General features: G+C 45.0%; 1 protein-coding gene across 4 annotated transcripts in view; it reads right to left on the bottom strand.

The window, feature by feature from the left end:
* Positions 1 to 18,271, bottom strand: part of LOC8034168 (PAN2-PAN3 deadenylation complex subunit pan3) — a 39,366-nt gene extending 21,095 nt beyond the window's left edge. The window contains exons 1-5 of one of the 4 annotated variants that reach the window (XM_029970515.4): positions 17,881 to 18,271; positions 16,769 to 16,860; positions 10,161 to 10,286; positions 8,809 to 8,962; positions 3,609 to 3,763 (exon numbers count right to left, since the gene is read on the bottom strand). In XM_029970515.4, coding sequence (XP_029826375.2) covers positions 3,609 to 3,763; positions 8,809 to 8,962; positions 10,161 to 10,286; positions 16,769 to 16,860; positions 17,881 to 18,067 — 714 coding nt within the window. In that variant the 5' untranslated portion in view covers positions 18,068 to 18,271. Of the gene's footprint in view, positions 1 to 3,608; positions 3,764 to 8,808; positions 8,963 to 10,160; positions 10,287 to 16,768; positions 16,861 to 16,962; positions 17,255 to 17,880 lie in introns of those variants that run through there. The other 3 variants (XM_029970524.4, XM_042289963.1, XM_029970531.4) reach the window with 3 other exon arrangements.
* Between the last annotated feature and the right edge of the window lie 3,052 nt (positions 18,272 to 21,323).

Raw genomic sequence — 21,323 nt, 5'->3', positions numbered from 1 at the left:
GGCTGAGCATGTTCCAGGGCATCTTCACAAATTCTAATGTGACCAACCTGGAGTCGGAAATAATACCCTGGCGGTGGTCGCAAGAAACAAAATTAATAAGTGCGTCGGAGGGACTCTCGGTGAATGAAAATATGGTGCATGCAATGTTTCAATCACGGTCAACCAAGATCATGGTGGAAGAGCGCAACTAGTAGAACGAATGACATAATCCGTACTCCAGGCACCGGGGGCTGGGAATCTGCTGTCCAAGCGGTCACTCCGAGCAAAACAGAGTTCGAGCAGCCCATTCGTTTCTTACATTTTTCTGCATGATCATGATCGAAACATCATGTGCCCCCCATTTTTAACCAGGAAGGGTTACCACATTTAACTCTTACGCACTTATTAAAACCATACACCTATGATTAAAACTGTTTCTCGCTACCACCACTAGGATATTCTTTTCGGCTTCTGGTTGGCCAAGAGAGCATGTGAAGCCCTCTTTCTGCGTCTGGTGCACGTCCTGGCTTCTCCCGCGCCTCCCATTGACCAAACTTTTTCTATGCACGGCTCTGGGTTAGCCACGTTGAGAGGGCTTCTTAATGAGCACCCGTGCACTGCGGGGAAGCAACACCCGCAAAGCTTGCTTCAGCGGGTGTGGCTTTGGTGCACTGCGGGGAAGCAACACCCACAGAGCTTGCTTCTGTGGGTGTGGCTTCTACCCAGTGCACCGGTGCTCGGTAAGAAGCAGACTCAACGGGGCTGACCCGTTCCGATCAACACTTGGAAAAGTACAAATATTGCAGCCACGTGCTTAGGAGGAAAGCTCATTTCTAAAGCAGAATAGAGCATGTGCGCACCTGATGTATTTAAAATGAAACGGAAAATTCATGAATGTTGATATCTACATTACAAAACAATTTTCAAAATTAAACTGCCATGCATGAGTATTATGTTAAGCAGAGATGCCCTGGTAACCTTTGTTAATTATACATGATTGAAGAAAAGATATTTGCATATAGCAAGAGTATGTATCAATCCCCTCGATTGGGTATAGCTGGACATCTCTATAGGTTTAACTTTATGTCAAATCTGTCGTTTACATGCTATCCCAATGTAGGCCTTGGACTTTCCAAGGCCACAGTCAATAAATATAGTTAGAATAAAATTAACTTATCTTGGAAAGGCAAGTGGAAGCTTGAAAACAACTTTCACAAGTTCAGCTGGGTTTTCGACAAATCATGTTGCAGTAATAAAAAAAGGCTTAGAGAAACAATTCGACGTTTGATTGGAAAATATTCGGCCAAAACGACTATTCGCACATGCCTAAACTTTTGAACCAGATAATGGTAAAGTCTGAAACTTTGCCATCCTGTCCTAACTGCTAGCACTACACTTGGCCAGAGATTGAGCATTCGGCAATGTATAGTTCACTTTTGCGGTGAAAAAAACACAGAATATTTTTGGGGAACAGCCTGTACGTAAAAATACTGAACCAAGTTAAAATTCACATACCCTATGATAGTTCCGACATAAATAAGTTCTTTAAAGTTATTCAAAAGACATAAACATCTGAAGTGCAGATAACAAATAACTATTAAACAGGCCTTTCATTCGGCTTAGAGGCGAGATCGAGCTCGGCGTGTTTTCGAACATAGATCAGTTTCATTGACGTAAAAAACCAGGAACATAAACGCTTACGCCAGATAGCAGATGGTGGTCAAAAAACTTATAAGGTGTGTCTTATCTCGTAAGCAAAAACACCAGCTTGCACATTCTGTACTAAAACACCGCAACGTCACACCAGCAGCAACAGAAACCAACACAATGCTAACAATACTTTGTGCAGAAAAACAGCAGTGCCATCTTATGTCAATGCAAAGGTAGCCAAATCTAACAAATATTGAGGTGCGTTTAGGGACCGTGCGTGCCGTGAAGATACAGGCAGCAGCGAGGCCTAAAAGAAGAGTCGGAGACAGGCTAGGAGCCAAAGCAGAAATGATTTATCATAAACAAGGCCTACCTATTTACACAGCTAGATGACGTAACTGACTGGTGACTAACAGATAAAATACGATCACTGGCGACCTCTACGACGAGATACAGCTCTCTCACTACGACCGGCTCTAGTAGTCAGAAAGAGGGATCGTAGTGCACAACCTAATGTTTCTATGGAAGTTAGTAAATAATAAAGTTATATGCACCTAAATTTGTACAGACTGGACCACTTTTATGTTCAAAATGATCCAAGAAGACCTAGAAGGTAATTTTCACTTCAGAGCCTGTGAAGCTTTTACTAAATGATAGAAATGCAAGTGCATGACCAAAACGTTTTTAAAAAAATAACAAAGCTATAGGTGCCTTCAAACTTGTTCAGTCGGACCATTCTCACAATTCAAATCGGCCAACAAGATCTACAAGCCCGTGTTACCTCCGGAGCCCGCTTTCTTTCCCGCCCTTGCGGCAACCCACGCATGCGCACTTGCAACCAATCTGTGCAGGAGAAATCCACCATTAAATTGCTTAATGCTCTCCCTGGTTTCAGGTGCTCCCTCTCTTAACCCTTTGACGGTCGAGTTTTCTTTCCCAAAAGATGATCCTCGGTGGTCGGATTTTGTTTCTATAGGACTGTGGTTCGCAAACACTGATGTTTCGGGGACCCCTTTTGGATACACAGAAGTAATGGTGTTCTCCATTCACCAGGAGAGAAGGAAAAGTATTGGACAATTACAGTGGCAAAAGGTGTAAATGAAGGAGACCAAATGCATGCAAACCGACTTTTAAGCACTGAAATGAAGAAGAAAGAACCCTACTAATTCAGTGTGCATGGGTTGGTCTATTTAGCATTGTGGGACAGCAAGCATCAATAAAAAAGAGTTTTAGTGCCCGGCTCGACTGACGGTCTAAGGCCTTCAGGAAGAGCATAAAGAAAGGGCCAACGCGTAGGCTTTTTCTTAATTATCTAGCGGGAGCACATACAGTGCTTGCAAGCTGTTCAGGTTTAAAAGCATCAAATGGAAATATTTAAGGCAAAAAGTTGTCACCTTTCTTCAATTTGGTTTCATTTTGGAGCGTCCACTTCCGCGACATGCCAGCGGTTTCAGATTCTGAACCGGAGGTACTTCACAGATCTTGTCCATCAGATGGTAAGCTATCAATTCAATTCTGGGAGGCGTTGACAATCTGAATTGTAGGAGCCAGATCTCCAATTGCCAACACCGCCGAAGCAGCTGACATGCAAAGCGGTCACCTTGCGCACGTCACGTGCGCGGAGTTGTCAAATTTCAGAACTAATAGCCCCGGCAAAGCGAAACACCACCATAGAAAATGACCTTTATAGTTAGGCCAAAGGCATAACAAATAGCAAGACTCCCGCAGTGCATGCGGTTTCGTGTTTAGGGTCGCACTTTCAAATATGTAATTGCCGCCGTACATGTATGGTGATGACCGTCAAAGGGTTAAACCTAGGCCCTTTAGCGTTAAGTGGTTACAAAAGAATGCAATGTGCTCGATTACGAGAGAACGGAAATGTGTGAACCAGCCTTTGAAGTACAAAATTGGTACGCTTTTAGCATATCACTCCGTGCCAAAGAGGTGAGAGCTTCTCCTTGTTGGGGAGATGCGCTTGCCTGATAGACAGTTGGCGTGGGCGCGGATTCCCGCTGGCCACTGAGAAAACCGCTCAGCGACATGGGTGACTGGCTTCGCCGGCTCACGAGCGGCGAACCGTCGGGGGACAGTCCGGGGCTCTCCACTTTGCCCAGGCCCAAGCCCAGGGGTGTATCTGCAGACCAGACAACAAGCTCCAGTTTCCGCAGATCCCAGCCTGCATCCCCACAGACAGGCTATCGACCATTCTACCAGGGTGGGAGGAAAGAAGGAAACAAGCCTTCGTGTTCGGGCAGTTCCGGGGCTACTACCAGCCGGATCTGCTTGAACGAGAATGGCGCGTGCCCCTTCCCTCTTTTGCCCCAGCAATTCCGTCGACATGCCTGGACGTATGTAGACGGTGCAGCAGCAGAGCAAAATGGAGCCACCCAGGGAGCCAGCCCTTGGTGGAATGGTTGTCACGCCTCTGGAACAAGGCTACAGTTGCCCCGCCTCCAGAACAAGGCTCCTACCAGGGATGGGCAGTATTTCAAATACAAGTATTTGAAATATGTATATTTTAAATACTTTGTGTATTTTGCATTTGTATTTAATTACAAATTGGGTAATGTATTTGACGTGTATTTAAATACTAAAACGTGGGTATTTCAAATACAATTGTAATCAAATATAATTCTGTGGGCGAAAATACATCTTGTTTTTATGCATGTGGTTGTAAGATACAGTCTCCATTCTTTATTCGGCCATGTGGCTTTTTTCTTTTTCCCCTCCGGCTTTATTTTAAAGGCACTCTCCAGAGCAGGAAGAAAACTACTTTCTGCACCGAATGCAGTGTCCCTCAATCAAGCACAAGCGTTCAGTGACTTCGAGATTACGGTGCTAGTCCAGGGCAGGAATAGTGACGAAATCGACGTCCACAAACAGACTGGCTAAATAAGTGCCTGTGACAACTTGTGATGTTTTCCAGCCTGATTTCCATCCATATTTTTGCCTGGAACATTCTAAATGCGCGGATCGTTCAGATTTTCGTAATTGGTGCGAGTCGCAACAATAACAAATTCTCTAGCTAGTGCTGCGCGTCTTGGTCGTCTCGGTTCTTTGTTGGCCTATACCAAAATGTAATCGACAAAAAAAGCTGCTTGAAGCTCTGTACTTTTTTCACTTATTACGTCCAAGCTGATTACATTTTTTTGTGATTATATTTCTATTACGTTACTAGAGCCTCGCACACTAACTCCCGAGTGTGCGATGCAAAATTAAAATGAGATACCCAGAAACCCGTCGCGGGTGCCCTGAAGTCGCTGACGCAAATTTTAAGGAATGTATATTTGGAAAAGTATTTGGAGGAGACCAAATACATTTGGTTGTATTTGTATCTTTTACTTAAATGTTTTTTTGGAATTGTAATTAGATTTGTAATTAAATACATTTTTGACGAAGTATTTTGTATTTGTATTTCGATATCTTGTCCATCCCTGGTTCTTACCTTCGACGACAACTCAACGTCTCATGCACCTCAAGCGCGCGCGCACACAGCCAAAGCATGTCACACCACCCTCACCATGTCAGTGACTATGCTCACACCCAGTTGTCCAGTTTTTAGGCCGTCTGCCATGGTCCCGCTCCTAAAATTTCACGACATGTGTGAACAGGCCTGCCCAGACAAATTCGGAAAAAAAGGAAGGTGTTCAAAGTCATTCATAATGGGTATAATGATGTGACATTATATGGTCTGTTATGGGTTTAAAAGGCAGCTCCGGTCAATTCCAAGAAGTTTGAGTCGATGGTTGATTATACATCCTGAGGTAGTATTAAACAAATATTGTTAGTTTCTTTCCAAAAATGTGTAATATTTTTGGCGCAATCTTCATTTAAACCTTACCACAAACCGAAACCGAAAACTTGCCTGCGGTGGGCAACATTTCTCTTGTGCTGTCGCCTATCGTAAAATACCAGGGGAGCGCCCACTCCAATTTCACTGAATACTAGGTTAATCTAGACATGGGTCCGGTCAAATAAGGTGTATGAAGTATAATTTGCAGAACTCCCAAGTTTTTGAAGTGTTAATAGTGGGTGCTTGAATGAAGTAGATGCTCTAGCCTTGTAGTATGAATTGTGACGTCACGAACCAGGCAGCCGGACACAGTGTGGCACAAGGGTGAAAGTGTCGTCTGCTTCAATCGGCAGTATGCTACACCGGATGACATCTGCACTACCGTGGTCGCAGCTTGTGTTTTAGCGCAGAAAAAGCCAAGTTTCTCCAAGGGATTGTTTCGAAAACTTTAGTAGAAAGCGAAGTTCAGTAAACCACACACAAATATGTTGCGACGGGTTTCTAGAACTATGATGCACTCAACACGACAAACGCTGCCTGCGATGACGCATGCTCGCACGGGACCACACAAGCGCATGCGCGTTCCACGAATCACGTGGCCAGCGATGAGCGCACTGCTAGTGCTGCTAGCAATGCCCCCGGGCTTTGCTTGAAAAAGTACAAAACAAGCAAACAAATATCCCCTAGTAACCCGTGCATGACATAGGTGGCACGGGGTGGGTGTGCCGACGCAGTGGTATCGACTGCGCTGTTGGCTATGCCGCGCCTTGTCCACTAGTATCAGCAGATTTATAGAATTTTGCGCATCTCAAACTGTTTGCCGGCTTCATCAACTTTTAGGCGGAAGTAGATCGAAATATTTGGCATATGATCTTTCTAGGCGACGCTAAAGAGAACTGCGTTGTTTTCTTTATACTGAAAATGAGTCGGAGTTGCCCTTTAAGGATGGCAGGGCAATCTGCTCCCACAAAGCTCTCTGCTCACCACCCCCAATTGGAGGTCCCCCTCTCACTACTCTACACTCTCTAGCATTCGCTCTGCTAGGTGGAAAGGGTGGAGAGCTCTGTGAGGAGGGGCTTGTCCTGCTATCTTAAACCTGCAACAGTCTACAGTAGTTACACATAACGGTATAATGGCAGCCATTGCAGACCATGAACTGCTGTGAACTTGCGCTTTAGGCTACCACTGGCACACACTATGTATGCAATGTGACATGGTCGGCACATACATGGCATCAGTAATTTTTCCCAGAAAGTGTTATGAGGAACGGTCATTTTTATCACCCAGGTTTGTGCCCGATTTGTGCTCCAGACAAGCGTATTCCGTCGTGCAAATCGTTTCAAGCTTTACAGTCGAAGGAGGAAAATGGAAAAAACCAGCGACGGCTTGTTTGTACTATAGTCGGTGACAAGGAGAGGACGGCGCGGCATCTCTTTCTAAAGACCAGCCTCTGGCACGTGCTCACAGCCTTTCGTTGTGCTCTGCTCATGCGCACTCGAGGCTCAGGAGACGCTGAAGCATCGTCGAAGGTAAACAGCGCGGACTGGAGGTGAAACAACTCCTCCCTGTCACAAAATGGAATCAGCGCGCAAACTACGAAGACACAAGGAAGAGAAATTGACAGGACAAGCGCTGGACTTCAACTGAACGTTTATTGAAAAAGAAACTAACGAGGAAAACAAACAAACCACCAAATCATCACCCCATCAAAACGTGCTCAGAAAAGCTACCTCTCTCTTAAGTAAAAAAATCGATGTTTGGCTGACGCATTGGGCACCTTCCTTTCCTATCTCAAATGCTTCGAGCAGCTCGCGTGCTGTCTTATCGGCCCCTCTTCCCAAAATCGAGATGCGATCAAATATCGGCTCGCACGAGCAAGTGCTGCAGTGTAAAGGCAAGTGACCGCCCGAGGTTGATCGCAGCGAAAGCGCGTGTTCACGTGCTCGGTCATTAACACATCGGCCAGTCTGGCCGATGTATACTCGACCACAGCTTAACGGGATCCTATAAACTACCCCCATCGCGCACTCGACGTACTTGTTTCTGTGCTTTACGGAACATCTATTCCTTCCCGTTCCCCTGTCCGCCACTCTGGAGCATAGCTGCAGCATCTTGCTGGGCGCCGAAAAGACAACCGGTACATCATAGCGCCCCGCAATCTTTTTTAGATTGTGGGATACCTTGTGTAAATATGGGATTACTTGCGGTCTCCCATTTGGCCGGTCTCTTGGTTGTTGGGGTCCCGTCTTTACCTTTCTTAGTAGCTTTTCTGCTACCGCCAACAGAACTGTCGCTGGGAAGCCCGCGGAGCTAAGCCGATCAATCTGCTTTTCAAAACTCTCCTGCAACGTGTGGAGGCAAGATTTTTCTAAGGCCGCCTGCAAACAAGATGACGCGATGCTCCTCTTAACCAACTTGGAGTGCGCGGAATCAAAGGGCAGGAGCCCTTTCTTTGTGCGTGGATGATAAAGCCAACACACGTGCCGCTCGGTGAACTTCATTTTCTTTTTCAATAAACGTTAGTTTCTTTTTCAATAAACGTTCAGTTGAAGTCCAGCGCTTGTCCTGTCAATTTCTCTTCCTTGTGTCTTCGTAGTTTGCGCGCTGATTCCATTTTGTAACGATGAACCAACTCGCCTGCATTGCCACTTTGATTCCTCCCTGTCATTCTCATCATGTCAGTAGCTGAGTCACACTCTGTACAAGACTGAGTTCATCCCAAGAGAAACATTTTGAAAGCAGAAACCACTTGGCCGCTTGCTCTAGAAGCCAACGACATGAGGCAGTCTGCCCTCGGAGAAGACAGCACCAAGCAGTTTGTGTTCAAAGCAGACAGCATCGGGTAGTCTGTTTTGAGAGCAAACGACAAAAGGCAGTTTGCTTTAGAAGCAGATGACATCAGGCAGTCTGCTCTCGAAACAGACAGCACCATAAAGTCTTCGTTCAAGGCAGATAGCAGCAGGTAGTCTACTCTGAAAGCAGACAACATAAAGCAGTTTGATTTCGAAGCACGTGACAACAGGCAGTCTGCTCTAAAGGCAGATAACGTCACGCAGCCTGCTCCAGCACTAGACAACATCATGCAATCTCCTCTAGAACTAGACGGCATCATGCCGTCTGCTTTGGAAGGAGATGACGCAAGGCTACTTGCTTTCGAAGCACATGACACAAGGCTAGTTGTTTTAGAGCCACATGACACCAGACAGTTTGCATTTAAAGCAGACGACATCAGGCAGTCTACTCTAGAATCAGACGACATCAGGCAGTTCGCTCTTGAAGCAGTAAGCACAAGGCAGTCTGCATTTGAGGCAGACGACATCATGGCGTCTGCTTTAAAAACAGACCAAATTGGGCGGCGTAACAAGAAAGGAGGGTGTCTGCCTCACCGGGAGCCAGCCGTCCGAAGGATGTCCCGCCGGCGGTCAGGTTAGGGTTGCCTGAGAACTGTGAGAAGGAAGGTGTGCTTGTGCTGTGGGTCAGGTGGCCGGGGCCCAACAAGCTGTTCATGGGAACGAACTCCGCGGCGGTGGGGTTGGGAGTCTGCCAGAAACCCCACACAGGATCAGCACGCACGGGGCCACACACAAGACACACCAAAACCTCTGCCTTGCCACGACGCACTTCGTCGTGGAGAAAGCACGCATCCAAATGGCAGTTACTGGTCACGTCAGTGGAGGGTGCAAGCGCTTTTTGAGTGACCTTGAACGCGTCGAGGCATGACAGCGCTTGCCTGTTTGCACTGCCACCACCTTTCATGTAATTTTTTGGTTTTTAGATTATGATTGTTGTATTACAGTGTATATGGTTACAAAAACTACCTTTGGAAGTTGTTTTTTTTTGTTATTGCATGGACAATGGAATGAACCTTTTTTTCTATATGTTTCATTTTGTACGCCTTGTATCGACGAAGAGATGCAATTTCGTATTGCATTGTGGCGGGAGCATGTTGTTAAGTAGCATATCGCTATAGCAGAGTGTTTTGTAATATTTTTATACAATTCACGAGGAACTTTTTTTACATATTTTAAGTGTAAAGTGTGGCATTTGAATGAAATTATATTGCTCCAACTGCTGGGCCACGTCATACAAGCCTCACAGGCTTTGACGGGCTCGATCATTGGTACTGAAAATATACACAAAATAAAATTATCATTATTATTATTACAAACCAAACTTCAGAGCTTACACGAAGCTTGAGAGCCAATGAAAGTGTTCTTTATCAAGCATGTACCTTACGCTCAGACTGTCTGATGTCCAAAAAGCAAGGAAAACTAGGTTTGACTACATTCTTCATGCATTCATAGGCGAAGTTGGAGCGTTGAAGGCATCTTCCACTAGTCGCCGAAAGACGACAGACGAGTTTGCGCTACTCTTCTCACTTCAGGAGCATTACAGTGGCGCTAGGAAGAAGTTCGGTACTTTGGTCACATACCTCTTTGCTTGAAAAGTGTCATTTACGGTAAGGGTCACACCGTAATGGACAACTCAAGTCAAATTACATGTCCAGTGCTTTCACTGAGTACACACCATTCCAAGAATTGCCTTCTGTACAATGTCATCTTTGTCTACTGGCCTGTACAACATGTTGTCAGCATGCACAGTAGCTCTCTCCTGTGGAATATTGGATGTCACGCATGCGTCCAGAGCTCATTGACTGCATTTTTTTTGCCTGGGTGACAAGCGCCGGGAAGGTGTATAACACAAAAGAATTTGAACAAAAAGCAGCAGCAAAATTCACCTTCCTTGCAGAGTCCAATGCTAGGGATGATAGTGCATTTGTAATTTCGTTCGGTGAAATGCTGTTTGAAGAGGCAAACATCCTCGATTTGTCCAAAGGAGAAGGTGATATTGTGCGTTGGGAGATCTGAAAGAAAAAAAGAAAAGAAAAAGTGATACCACGTTTTCAAAATGCTTATGAATGGAAATTGAAACCATTCCAGAAAATCAGGAAACAGAAGTAGCACCCAAAAGCAAGATCTACTACCCTCAGTAAGAAAATCCTAGCAGAGCTATCATTTACCTTCGCTGATACCTCAGTACCAAGAGTTCCAAGGTCACAAAGCTACCTGCACATATCGTCCCAAATAAATCAGGATGGTGTGTAATGTATAATGACGAAAAAAGGGGAGCCCCTGGGGGTACAAGATATTGTAATAGACTATGTAGGAAAATACAAATATCTGGGAGTCTGGCTCAATGAGGGAAGGAAATATCGAGAGGAAGATGAGGAGAATATAAATAGAAAAAGAAAAAGAAATTCACCTATTACGAAGCTCAAGGCACTATGGAACTGTACACCCTTCCAAGACATACTCGACCCCAGGGGTAGCAAACCGTTATCGAGCCCAGTCACTGGGTCTGAGGCTAGACTCTCACCAGCGTCCCTGTTAACCCGAACCAAGTGGACTGTGATTTTGATGGGCGTAGCCTGCGTAGGCGTAATTTCAAACACTGCTGGCAGCTAAATTCTCGTCTTTTCCCGCTGTATCTTGCGTTTCATGGTGCATGTATTTCCCCGTGGTCATTCAGAAAGCATTGTACCACATTTGAAAAAAACAAAAAGCAATAAAAAACCTATAAACTATTTTTGCTGGGTATGTGCGCGAAAGAACCAATGCGACTGTAATGTATAGTTTGTTTTCTTTCTTTTTTCTTACGATACGTTTCTGACAGCGCCGCGCAATTCGCAGCATGTCAAACGACAAAGCGCTTAGTTGTCGAAAATAATTTACAACAGAAGATAGCCGAAAGGCAGGCATTTTTCACGATCATAAATAATCTGTTTACCGATGGACAGGACACGGACATACAATTTAGCAAGTGTTAACATTCAAACAATATATTGTACATACCACAAGATGCAGCGTTATCTAAAAAGAATTTATTTGAGAAAGATCTCAAATAACGCAGTCACAGTCGATGACAGTCACATCTTGAGGATCGGACGAAAACCAAGCTGACTTCGTTTTGGGGCATGTTTTGGGGAGAGCTTCCTTTTTTCACAACAGCACCGAGGCAAAGAAACGAACGCGACTGACCCGTTTCCCACCCCAACCCGAATAACTATTTTCGGAGACGACTCAGGATTCTACGCGGATTATCTCTGCGAGGGGGGAGAACAATGTTCGCAAAATCGCGTCGAGGGCCGTTCGACGTCCTTCACCTCCTTTGTTTCCCGTGAGTGTCAAGCAGAAAAGCTTGAATGGCAGGCCCTTACCAGCCTTAATTCTCACAGTGGAAGATAACACAGAAAGGGTATGCAGCACGCATAAAAAAAAGATTAAGTGGAAACTTTTAAGAGGGGTTAGAAAACGTCCAGTGCAAAACCGCAAAAACATAGGTAGAAAACTGCGCTGAGCGGCTCTTCACAGTCCAAGAGAGTGGCAGAAAATTTTTAGCTGATAGAGGGCACGAGGGTCGCACCAGCCGCATCAACATCAGCAACATGGCGGCGGCCTAGGAGCGCTTTTTAGAAAGGTGTATAATAGATACGAAGTGGTCAGAGGTATATGGAAAGCTGTGATGGTACCAGGACAGTCTTTTTGAAATGGGGTACTGCGCATGAAATCAGAGGTTCAATCAGGATTAGAGATTCGACAAAGAAGCGTAGGCAGATTGGCACATGGAAAGACACCAAATAAGAGAGTACGGGGGACATGGGCTGGTTATCTTTTGAGAGCAGGGAGGAAGTTAGCAAGTTGAAATCGGAACAAAGGTTGACCAAAATGGATGATATGCAATGGGCATAGGAGGTATTTAAGTATTTATATATGAAAAGTAAACACAGAATGGACAAACCGAACCCAAAAGCTTACATTTAAATACCTACACACTGGTGATGGGGCTGAGCGGACCACTTCAGTGGAAAAGGGGGTGAAAGAGGCAGAAAGAAAAATGTGGGAGGTAAGAATGCAGGAAAAATCAGCTCTAACAATGTACAGGTCACAAAAACAGGGCATAAGAAAAGAAAATAAATTTGACAATTCACTGGGAAGTTTTTTACTGTTTGAAGAGAGAACGGGAGTTTTGAGGACGAGGACGTACAGAACAAAATTGCAGGAGACAGACACGTTATGTGCTGCCTGCCATAACGAGAGTGAGGCACTAGAGCACTCGGCTTTAAAGTGCACGGGGCTTCGCCCTGCCCCTCCCTAAAGGGGCAACAGATTTGTCCGGGGTCCTAGGTTTTGCTGGCGACAATGGAAGGACGGAAGAGAAAAGGATTACAGTCACAAAGAGGCGATTAGGAGATTGGTGAAAATTATCTAGGGAAAATTGAGTGATGCGCAACTAACTAGCACAGCTGGGGACAGGCGGGACAGAGGAAAATTGGGACTCCCTCCTGTTTGGGCCCGGCCCAAATTCTCAACCCTGTCCCCCCGGCCCAAATTCTCAACCCTGTCCCCCAGTGGGTCCGGTGCTGGGATAATGCCGACAAGGTTTGACTAGAGGTAAATTGGCGACTCCCTTGCCGGGGGAAGAAGCGGGGGGTGATGTTTTTAATTTTTTTTCCCCAATCCCTCAAAGGTCATCCTAGTGATATCCCACACTACCTGGTGATAGTTAGGGGGAGATAATTGGCTTTGAAGGGCAGGATGAATCATATGGTTGTCTTTATAGACCTAAGCTAAGTGGTGCAAGCTACCGCCCGTTAAAAAGGTTATAGCCATTAACATTCATCTATCCAGGACAGTACCTTAGAGCCCAAGTATTTCTTCCCAGTGTTGGGAAGTACTTTGAAGGGGCCCTGCAAGGACTTTTTTACTGCTTTTTAATTTGCACGGAACCTGAGCGCACTGAACGTAATAACTTAAGGAAACTTATCTTTTCTCGAATTTCGCTTTATTTTTAAAAATTATAGGCATATTAAAATTACAAAAACAAGCAAAAAATAACCTCCTTCATGACATCCTTGGTTGCTTGAGTGGCCATGAACTAGAGGAGGGGTAGTGAGCTCAGCGAGCGCTCACGGCTGCCGCACTCCGTGTCGACGGCTCGAGAGGGCGCCACTAAAGCATGTTCTGGATAGGCTGTATGAAGCGTGATTAAACACTAATTCGGCATGACACTTCATTGGCCACAAACGACCGCAAACACGGAGTAAAGATCAGTTCAGAACGGGAGCCACTTCACGCTGCCATACCGCCAAAGGGCCGAACCGCAAGCCAAAGTTGCCTGCCAAAGGCCTTCGGAACGCTCGGAACCAGTCGGATCCTCAACTGCAGCGCCGCGGCGTACATCCGGCACCTTTCTACGCTCGCCACTCGTCGGTGCCTGATCCCACTACACCTTTCTAATATGCGCCCCCTTTTCCACCGCTTGGTGGCGGGTATGTCGAAGGGTAATTTCTTGTTTCCGCACTATATAAACCGCATTTGTTTCTTTTCTGATCTGAAATACTGAACAAAAACAAATTTGTAAATAATTTAAATGGCTCGTATCACTTATATTTTGTATTTCGACTAAAAAGAAGCTTTTAGCGGCTCTGACCAGTAGAAAGGCCAGGACCTAAAACGTCACGATGTCGTCACATATTGCGCACTTTCTACACCGCGGGTCGCTCCCGTAGTTGGAGGAGGTTTTCGCGTTGTCCAGTTAAAATATGATGCACTGATATTTAGTTACTCCTTCCGCGGCCGCTGGCTTGCCCAAACCCCAAGAGACATGGAAACCGCAAAAAAAGGTAGACGCTTAAATATGATTGCAGGGTCCTTTTAAAGGGGTACTGAAGTTGATTCTGAGACCATCCTTTTGTGGTGACAACTCAATCTAGACGCTCTAAGCATTCCAACAAACCCGAAATCACAATCGTACGTATCTTATTTCCTCGTTAAAAGCGTGTTCAAAGATCGTGACACGCCCTTTTTGGGAAGAATTTTCTTCCGAGTAAAGTGGTCGACAAAGGGCACTTGTCGGCGAGTTTCAAGCAATGGTTTCGCCCGCGAAGGAAAAGAGGAGTCTTATCCGAATGTGTACCCATCGGACTTTCTTCGAAACAAGCTATAATAAAATCATTCGGAATCTGTGCATATTGTAGGGCTTTCACTGGTCCACACAATGTAGTCTGCGAGAAAAAGAGTCCACATGTTTTTCTATTGCCCCAAGATGAATAGGCAGTTTTGTAGTAGAGGACTTAGTATATGTGGGAACTGACACATTTTAAACAATATAAGATCAAAAACAACCTTTTTCAAAAATGACTTCAGTGTCCCTTTGAGTACATTTAAACATACTTAAAGTAGCACTTTAAGTATGTTTAGAGAACTTGTACTTTACTTGAGGTACATTCTCTGAGTAAATACTTGTACTTTATAGTCTTCTTTTTCTTTTACTTTCCAAGGAAAGTACAAATCCCAATTTAAAAGTACATTTTTCAAACTCGGTCTTGTTAAATTTGCATCACAAAATGATAACTTGTCAACGAATAAGCACACTATAAGTTGATTGTGTTAAGGGGGGATAGTACCCCGACATGCGACTTCGAAATGTTCTGCCATTATCTCAGCTCCTTCTGGGTAAAAACGGTTTAAACTTTCTGGGCATATTTCGCTGTCCTTCTAGCTATTCCAAGCAAGATATTATTTAAAACTATTGAGGTATTTTGTATTTATAAAAATTTGAAATAGAAGTTTTCTTGAGTTAGTCAAGGAACATTTAAAATATAACTAATGCTAATAAAACGATGAAACTTCTCTCACACTTCCTATACAGTATTGGCATTTGACTGAACTAAAATAATAGGTTTGAAATGCTTAGGTCGTTCAAAATCAATTTTTGAACTTTGATACTTCAACTTAGGTGCTTTCTGCCTTGAGGAACTTGTAAATAAAAAAAAAGTTTTCATGCAAATATTATATTTTTAGTTCAGTAGATGCGCAGGTTATGCAGCAAAACACGAGAGAAATATTACAAGAAAAGGTTCATTTGTTTGAGAGAAAATGTTCCTTATACGAGCAAAAACAGCGTTTTTCACAAATCACTTTTGAAAGTTTAGTTGTTCAACGCTCAGCCTAAAATGCACCTGGTGCGTAGTCTTTAGCATTATTTGCTTCAGACTTCTTCGCGAAACCTTTCCTTGGACTTGCTTTGGCCTTCCTTCTTCGCTTGCTCTGAGCAGAGATCCGAAAGTCACTTTTGACTATTCGGGCCTTGTCCATCCTGTTCAGGGCCACATTACAAAACACTCCAGGTGTGACGCCTAAAGTCTCAAACACTTGCTTCCCTGCTTGGTTGCCATTGTTGTAGAAGCTAACCGCGTCATACACGGCTACTTTTACTGTGCATGCGCCCACAAATGTTGTCTTTGGGCACCTGCACCAGATCAGGTTATTCAGGGACTCGTTAGACTTCTGGGTTCGCCCATGAAGGCACCTTCGTAGAAGCTCCGGTGCTGCATCGTGAAAACTAATTTTTCACGATGTCTTGTCAGTAGCATCAATTAGAAACAACTTTTCTTTCCAGTTGCACCGTTTTTTTTCAATGAGAGTTGCAATGTAAAGAAAGCTTTCTAAAGCCACGCCCACTTTAAAATGCGGATAGTATATTGATGACACTATTTTTAAAATACTTCTGGTGCTGCTACGAGCGTGCCGTTTGGAGAATATGTTCTGTATGAACCGTAGTATTTTTTGGTTCTAATATTAAAAAAACTATTTTTGGGTTGTATTTACCTACCATCCCCCCTTAAATAGTTTGTCAGCGGGTGTTAAACTACTCTGTGGCCACTTGACTTAACCCAATATTCGCTACCATTTCCAAAAACAACTGATACACTCCTGATTACTCCTGGGGAAGTGCATACCAGTTTATAAAAACAGAGTATAAGGAAATGAAAGGACATCATGAAAGAGTATGCAAAAAAGTACTTGAGCTTTACTTTGGAAGTACATTGCTTTTATAGTACTTTACTTCAAGTAGATTGCACCCGGTGTACTGGCTACTATACTTGAAGTACATAACCTCTCACTTACTTTATACCTTACTTCAAGTACTTGTTATATGTACTTTGCCCAACACTTCCTATCACCAATAGCGAAGCAGTTCAAGGTCACACCAAATTATCAGCATATACAATAAACAAACAAGTCCAACAAATCAAGACCACAGACGATTAGTGTAATTGGTGCAACATACATCATAAGATAAAACAAACAATATACACACAGCAACACTTCAATAAAATTTGGGCAACAATGCATTTTAAGCATTTCAAGGTCACACCAGTGTGCACACTACTTTAAACAATTATTCACTTGAAAACAAAGACGTGCCATTTTGAAACAAGTGTGGGGCCCTTGTAGACTATTGACAGGTAATAACAAGGAGTGAGAAGAGAATGACACCTACGTTCATGTATGTTTTGAGTTTTGACTCTGCTGGAAGAGTGGATGGCGGTGAAAAGGCTTGGAAAACAGACTCCATGGCCGGACTCGTTGTGCCTGCAATTACACGCGTACTCGACTCAGAAACCTAAAAACTAAACGAGAATGTTCCAAACAACCAAAAATCAGCGCATATGTTTTGAGATCGGTAGCACGTACTAAAGCATACCGAAGGAAAAACCCGGTTTTCACCACTTCTTTCCTCGTTCACGGAATAAAAGAGAGCTCGAACTACAAGCTCACTCGTTAGAAGGTATCGAGTGCTTTCGCGCTTACAACGATATCTTTCTAAGCTTACGCCAGCATACGAGGTTTATCGGTCGAGGATACGCCACAGGCCCGCAGGCGCTTTCCGTCATACGCACTCTGAATCGGCAGCCCGGCGGGCACTCAAATCGAGGGACAACCCATCTCGAATCACGTTAAAGAGACCCGTTTCTCCGAAATGCGTCGCGATCACCATTCACCACGATGCACCTCACGTCGCAAAGCGCAGTTCCCGGTCCATCGGCGCGCCTTTCGACACAACAGCTGATGATCAAACCATATTTGGACGCCTCCCACGAGTGTCCCGCACGCTGAACGTCCGTCCTACCTGACGTTTCGACCTTTTAAAAGCACGCTACGGGCATAAACAAAGGCGACACGAGCAAAAAGAAATACCGCGTCAGGAAAAAAAAAAACAAAAAAACAAGCCAGCTTTAACAATGGTCGCTTTAGCCTAGGCGGCGAAGGGAACCGTCAAAAAGTTTTTCAAATCGGTACCCTCCACTTCCCCTCCGCCAAGCCGAACGGATTCACTGCCGATCGTCGCGTTGTTTTCGCACGAATCAGAGCTCCGGAGTCGTTGACTACGCTTCTAGCGACCAAACCGCGGTGCTCGGTGTCGGATGTTGGCGGGGGGTTTGGCTAGTACAGACTGTTCGCAGCGTGCAGCTGTTGACGATGTACGACAGAGCTGGTGGTGTAGTGTGGGAGAACTCACAGTTGCGCAACACAGTTGAGCTGTCGTCGTTCGAGAGGCACGGCTTGGGACGGTCACATTTTTTTTTGGAGGGGATGAGAGATGGAACTCACCTTCGGGTGTTCGGACCAACGGGCCCTGCTGAGGATCACGCAGCGACGACAGGTCAGTAGTGTTGAGGCAAGCGGGGTTCATGGGGCCGTGAAGGAACTGACACTCGGAGCCGTAAAAACAAGTACCTCCAGTGGCGAAATAGCGACATATTGCGGTTTTCTTCGGCCCTCCGAGAGAACCGTTCATGTTCCTCAAAGACACCCCCCTGCGGGTTCTCAGCAGTTCACCTCATCGTCCGTTGTTGTGTTCATGGAGGAGTGCAAGGGAGGAGGGAAGGTCTTGTTTTCCTACACAAGCAGCCAGCTTGCGACGATCAACACATACAAAACGCAGTGGCTATGCGATGCGCGCGCAGCTCAGTGCGTCAAGCGACCGACCTCGTGACGCTCTGACCCCGAAACTCGCCATGTTTCGTTGTTTAGCCGTTATGTGTCGCGTCTATCGGTGCAATCAGCTGTCAGACCACATGTTTGAGATGAGACATGAAACGCACGGCGACGCTTGGTTGTTCGAGAAAATTTTGGTCGTCTGAACATTTAAAACGAAACTGAAGCGGTTCTGTATTTGAGGAAAAAAAAAACACCTAAATTGTCTTCATTTTAGGGACAGAACGAGCGGGTTGGTATGGATAGTTAAACTTGAGGAAGAAAACGAGAAAGGAGGGAATTTTGTGCTTGTCCGTCCTTTCTCGTTTTCTCCCTCAAGTTTAACTGTCTTCATTTGGCCTCAAGAATCACGAATATCGAGATTATTTTCTCAATTTGGTGCACAGAACAACGAGGTAGGCACGGACGATGCAGAGAATAAATTTGAAAGTACCATTGAAGGGCGTCTTCCTGGAGCGGGACGTCGCATACAGAGTTTTCGAAATCTCTGCTCTCGCAACTCTTCAGCGCCTACCAAAGCTATGTACGCGCACTCTTGCAAAAAAAGTCAAAAAAAGACGTCACGACTTTTTGAGAGCGAGAGAGAAGAAGGGAAAGGGCTGCCGGCGCTTTCCCCCTTGCTGGTGGGTTAGAAAGAGTGAAAGTCCCGGATGAGAGGCTTCGCCGGTGCTATCCATTGCCCGAACTTTGTTTGTGCTTTCTTCTCTGTTTTCAACTCTCAAACTTAATTAGAGCCAAGGGCTTGGATGGCGATAGTCCCCCGTTCATCAGGAGACCATTGCTCGGTTAAAGGGTGCATGCACGAATAACGACAGAAAGCATCCAATACTGTTTGAGGACCTATGTGATGTGAGCGCGTGGTATCCTCGTGTCCTTTTCTTCTTTCTACTACCTTTGACGCGCCCCAACTGAGCGTGCCTAGTGACAGTTGAGAAAGAAGCCACCCTCGTGCCCGGCCTGGATGGCACGTGCGTTCCAGTCTGATGCCTGTCTCATGCCTGTCAAGCCTTCAGCCAGTCAAGCCAGCCAACACTAACTCGCTCTTAGCCGTATTACCTCACGTTTGTCCTTTAATGTAAATATACTTTTCTTTAAGTAGCCCCGGTGCCCAGCCGCCAGCCAAGATAGCCGGTATACTGTGGCTATAGTCATTCAACCTGATCTTCCGCCAGCCCTCCTTGAAGATCAGTTACCTTTCAGTCAAAATATTGTTATTGCCGACATTGTGACACAACAGAATGGAGTTTTCGCACGTCACGAAGATGTCTTAGGCTATTTCACAAGCATGCAGCATCGCACTGACCTGCTACCAAACGCCTTGCCCTACAGCCACAGCCCGTACCAATCTGTTTCCGAGGAAAGACAGTTCGTGGAAGAACAGATAAAAAAAACTCCTGACCCAAGGTGTTATTCTTTCAGTGTCTGGCCCATTGACTTTTCCAGTGGTCGTAGTCTCTCGCGGAGACAAGAAATGTTTGTTTGTTAACTAAGCACCACTGAATCAACACACCATCACAGTGGTGTACCCCCTGCCCCTTCTGGATGCAATCATCTATGACATCGCTGGATGCGCGTACTTCGCTGCCACAGACTTGAGAAGTGCATGCTGGCAAGTCAGCCTCCGTCCCCAGGACTATGAAAAGACAGCTTTCATCGTTGTGCTGTTGGATTGTTGTGTTGCTGGAGTTGGATTAGTTGGACTGAATGTTTGCCCCGGCCGTTCTTATTCTTGTTGTAGTAACTGTGAATTTGGCTTAGCACAAACTAAGGGACCCGGTTTTATAGATACGGCGGGGAGTGAGTGTGTTCATCTGTTTCCTTTTTTCATTTGCATATTTTGAAGCCCTTGTATTTCAGCGTCAAATCATTTACCTTTATTTGAGGTTAGCTGTGAGTGAGGGACTATGAGCTTCTAAGGTTAGGCTTTGCATATTTTGATGTTAGATATAGCCTAGTGCTTCTAGTGGTACACTTTCGCGTATTTTTTTAATATCAGCTGATAGCCATTGCCCTCTGCGTTCTTTTCGTTTTGTTTTGTTTTAAGCAGGTTGTTTGTTTCTTTTGCTCTAAACCAAGAGACTTGGTCTTTTAAGGCTACGGTGGGATGTGAGCGCGTGGTATCCTCGTCTCCTTTTCTTCTTTCTACTACCTTTTGTCGCGCCCCAACTGAGCGTGCCTAGTGACAGTTGAGAAAGAAGCCACCCTCGTGCCCGGCCTGGACGGCACGTGCGTTCCAGTCTGATGCCTGTCTCATGCCTGTCAAGCCTTCAGCCAGTCAAGCCAGCCAGCACTAACTCGCTCTTAGCCGTATTACCTAACGTTTGTCCTTTAATATAAATATACTTTTCTTATTCCTTTCCAAGACTCGGCCCTCATACCTTCTTTGAGCTCCATCGCTTTCCACATGACCCTGATCTCCGGCAGCAGTACGTGGGTTGCGTCCGTAAACCGAAAAGACTTTTCCTCAACGCCATCCTCTCAACTGTGCTCGGAACATTTTGTGAATGGAGCACGCACCAAACGCTGTATCGCCGATGAACATGGTGTACGCTCGTAAGGTGCGTGCAAGTTTTCTCGTGATAATTGCTGTTTCAGCTTGTAACTTTTTGTAACTGAATTTATCTTAATAATAATATTTTGAAGTGGTGACAATGACTCGATTTTATCACCTACAACACTTAGAATTGAAGGCTCATTTCTGAAGCCGAGTGTGGCTGGCTGGAAATTGTAGAAAAGTTAGTTCTATCGGTTTTCCTGAATCGAGAACTTTCAGCAACAGAAATTGAAAGTATTTCCAGCTACATTATGTACCAACTTTGAAAATAAGAAGAATCTAGTCGCGTTACGACGGTCAACATAGCTTCACGGCTCTCTGGTGTCGCGCAGAAGATCGCAATTCAGGAAAACCAATAGAACTAACTTTTTGACAATTTCCAGCCACATTCGGCGGCGGAAATGAGCCTTCAACTAAGTGTAGTAGATAATAAACTCGAGTCAGTGTCACCACTTCAAAATATCGATATTAAGATAAATTCAGTTACAAAAAGTTAAAAGCT

The sequence above is a fragment of the Ixodes scapularis genome, unplaced genomic scaffold (genome assembly GCF_016920785.2).
Source record: "Ixodes scapularis isolate PalLabHiFi unplaced genomic scaffold, ASM1692078v2 PGA_scaffold13__105_contigs__length_92229423, whole genome shotgun sequence".
NCBI classification, from domain to species: Eukaryota; Metazoa; Arthropoda; class Arachnida; order Ixodida; family Ixodidae; genus Ixodes; species Ixodes scapularis.
This window is presented reverse-complemented; position numbering and strand designations above follow the sequence as displayed.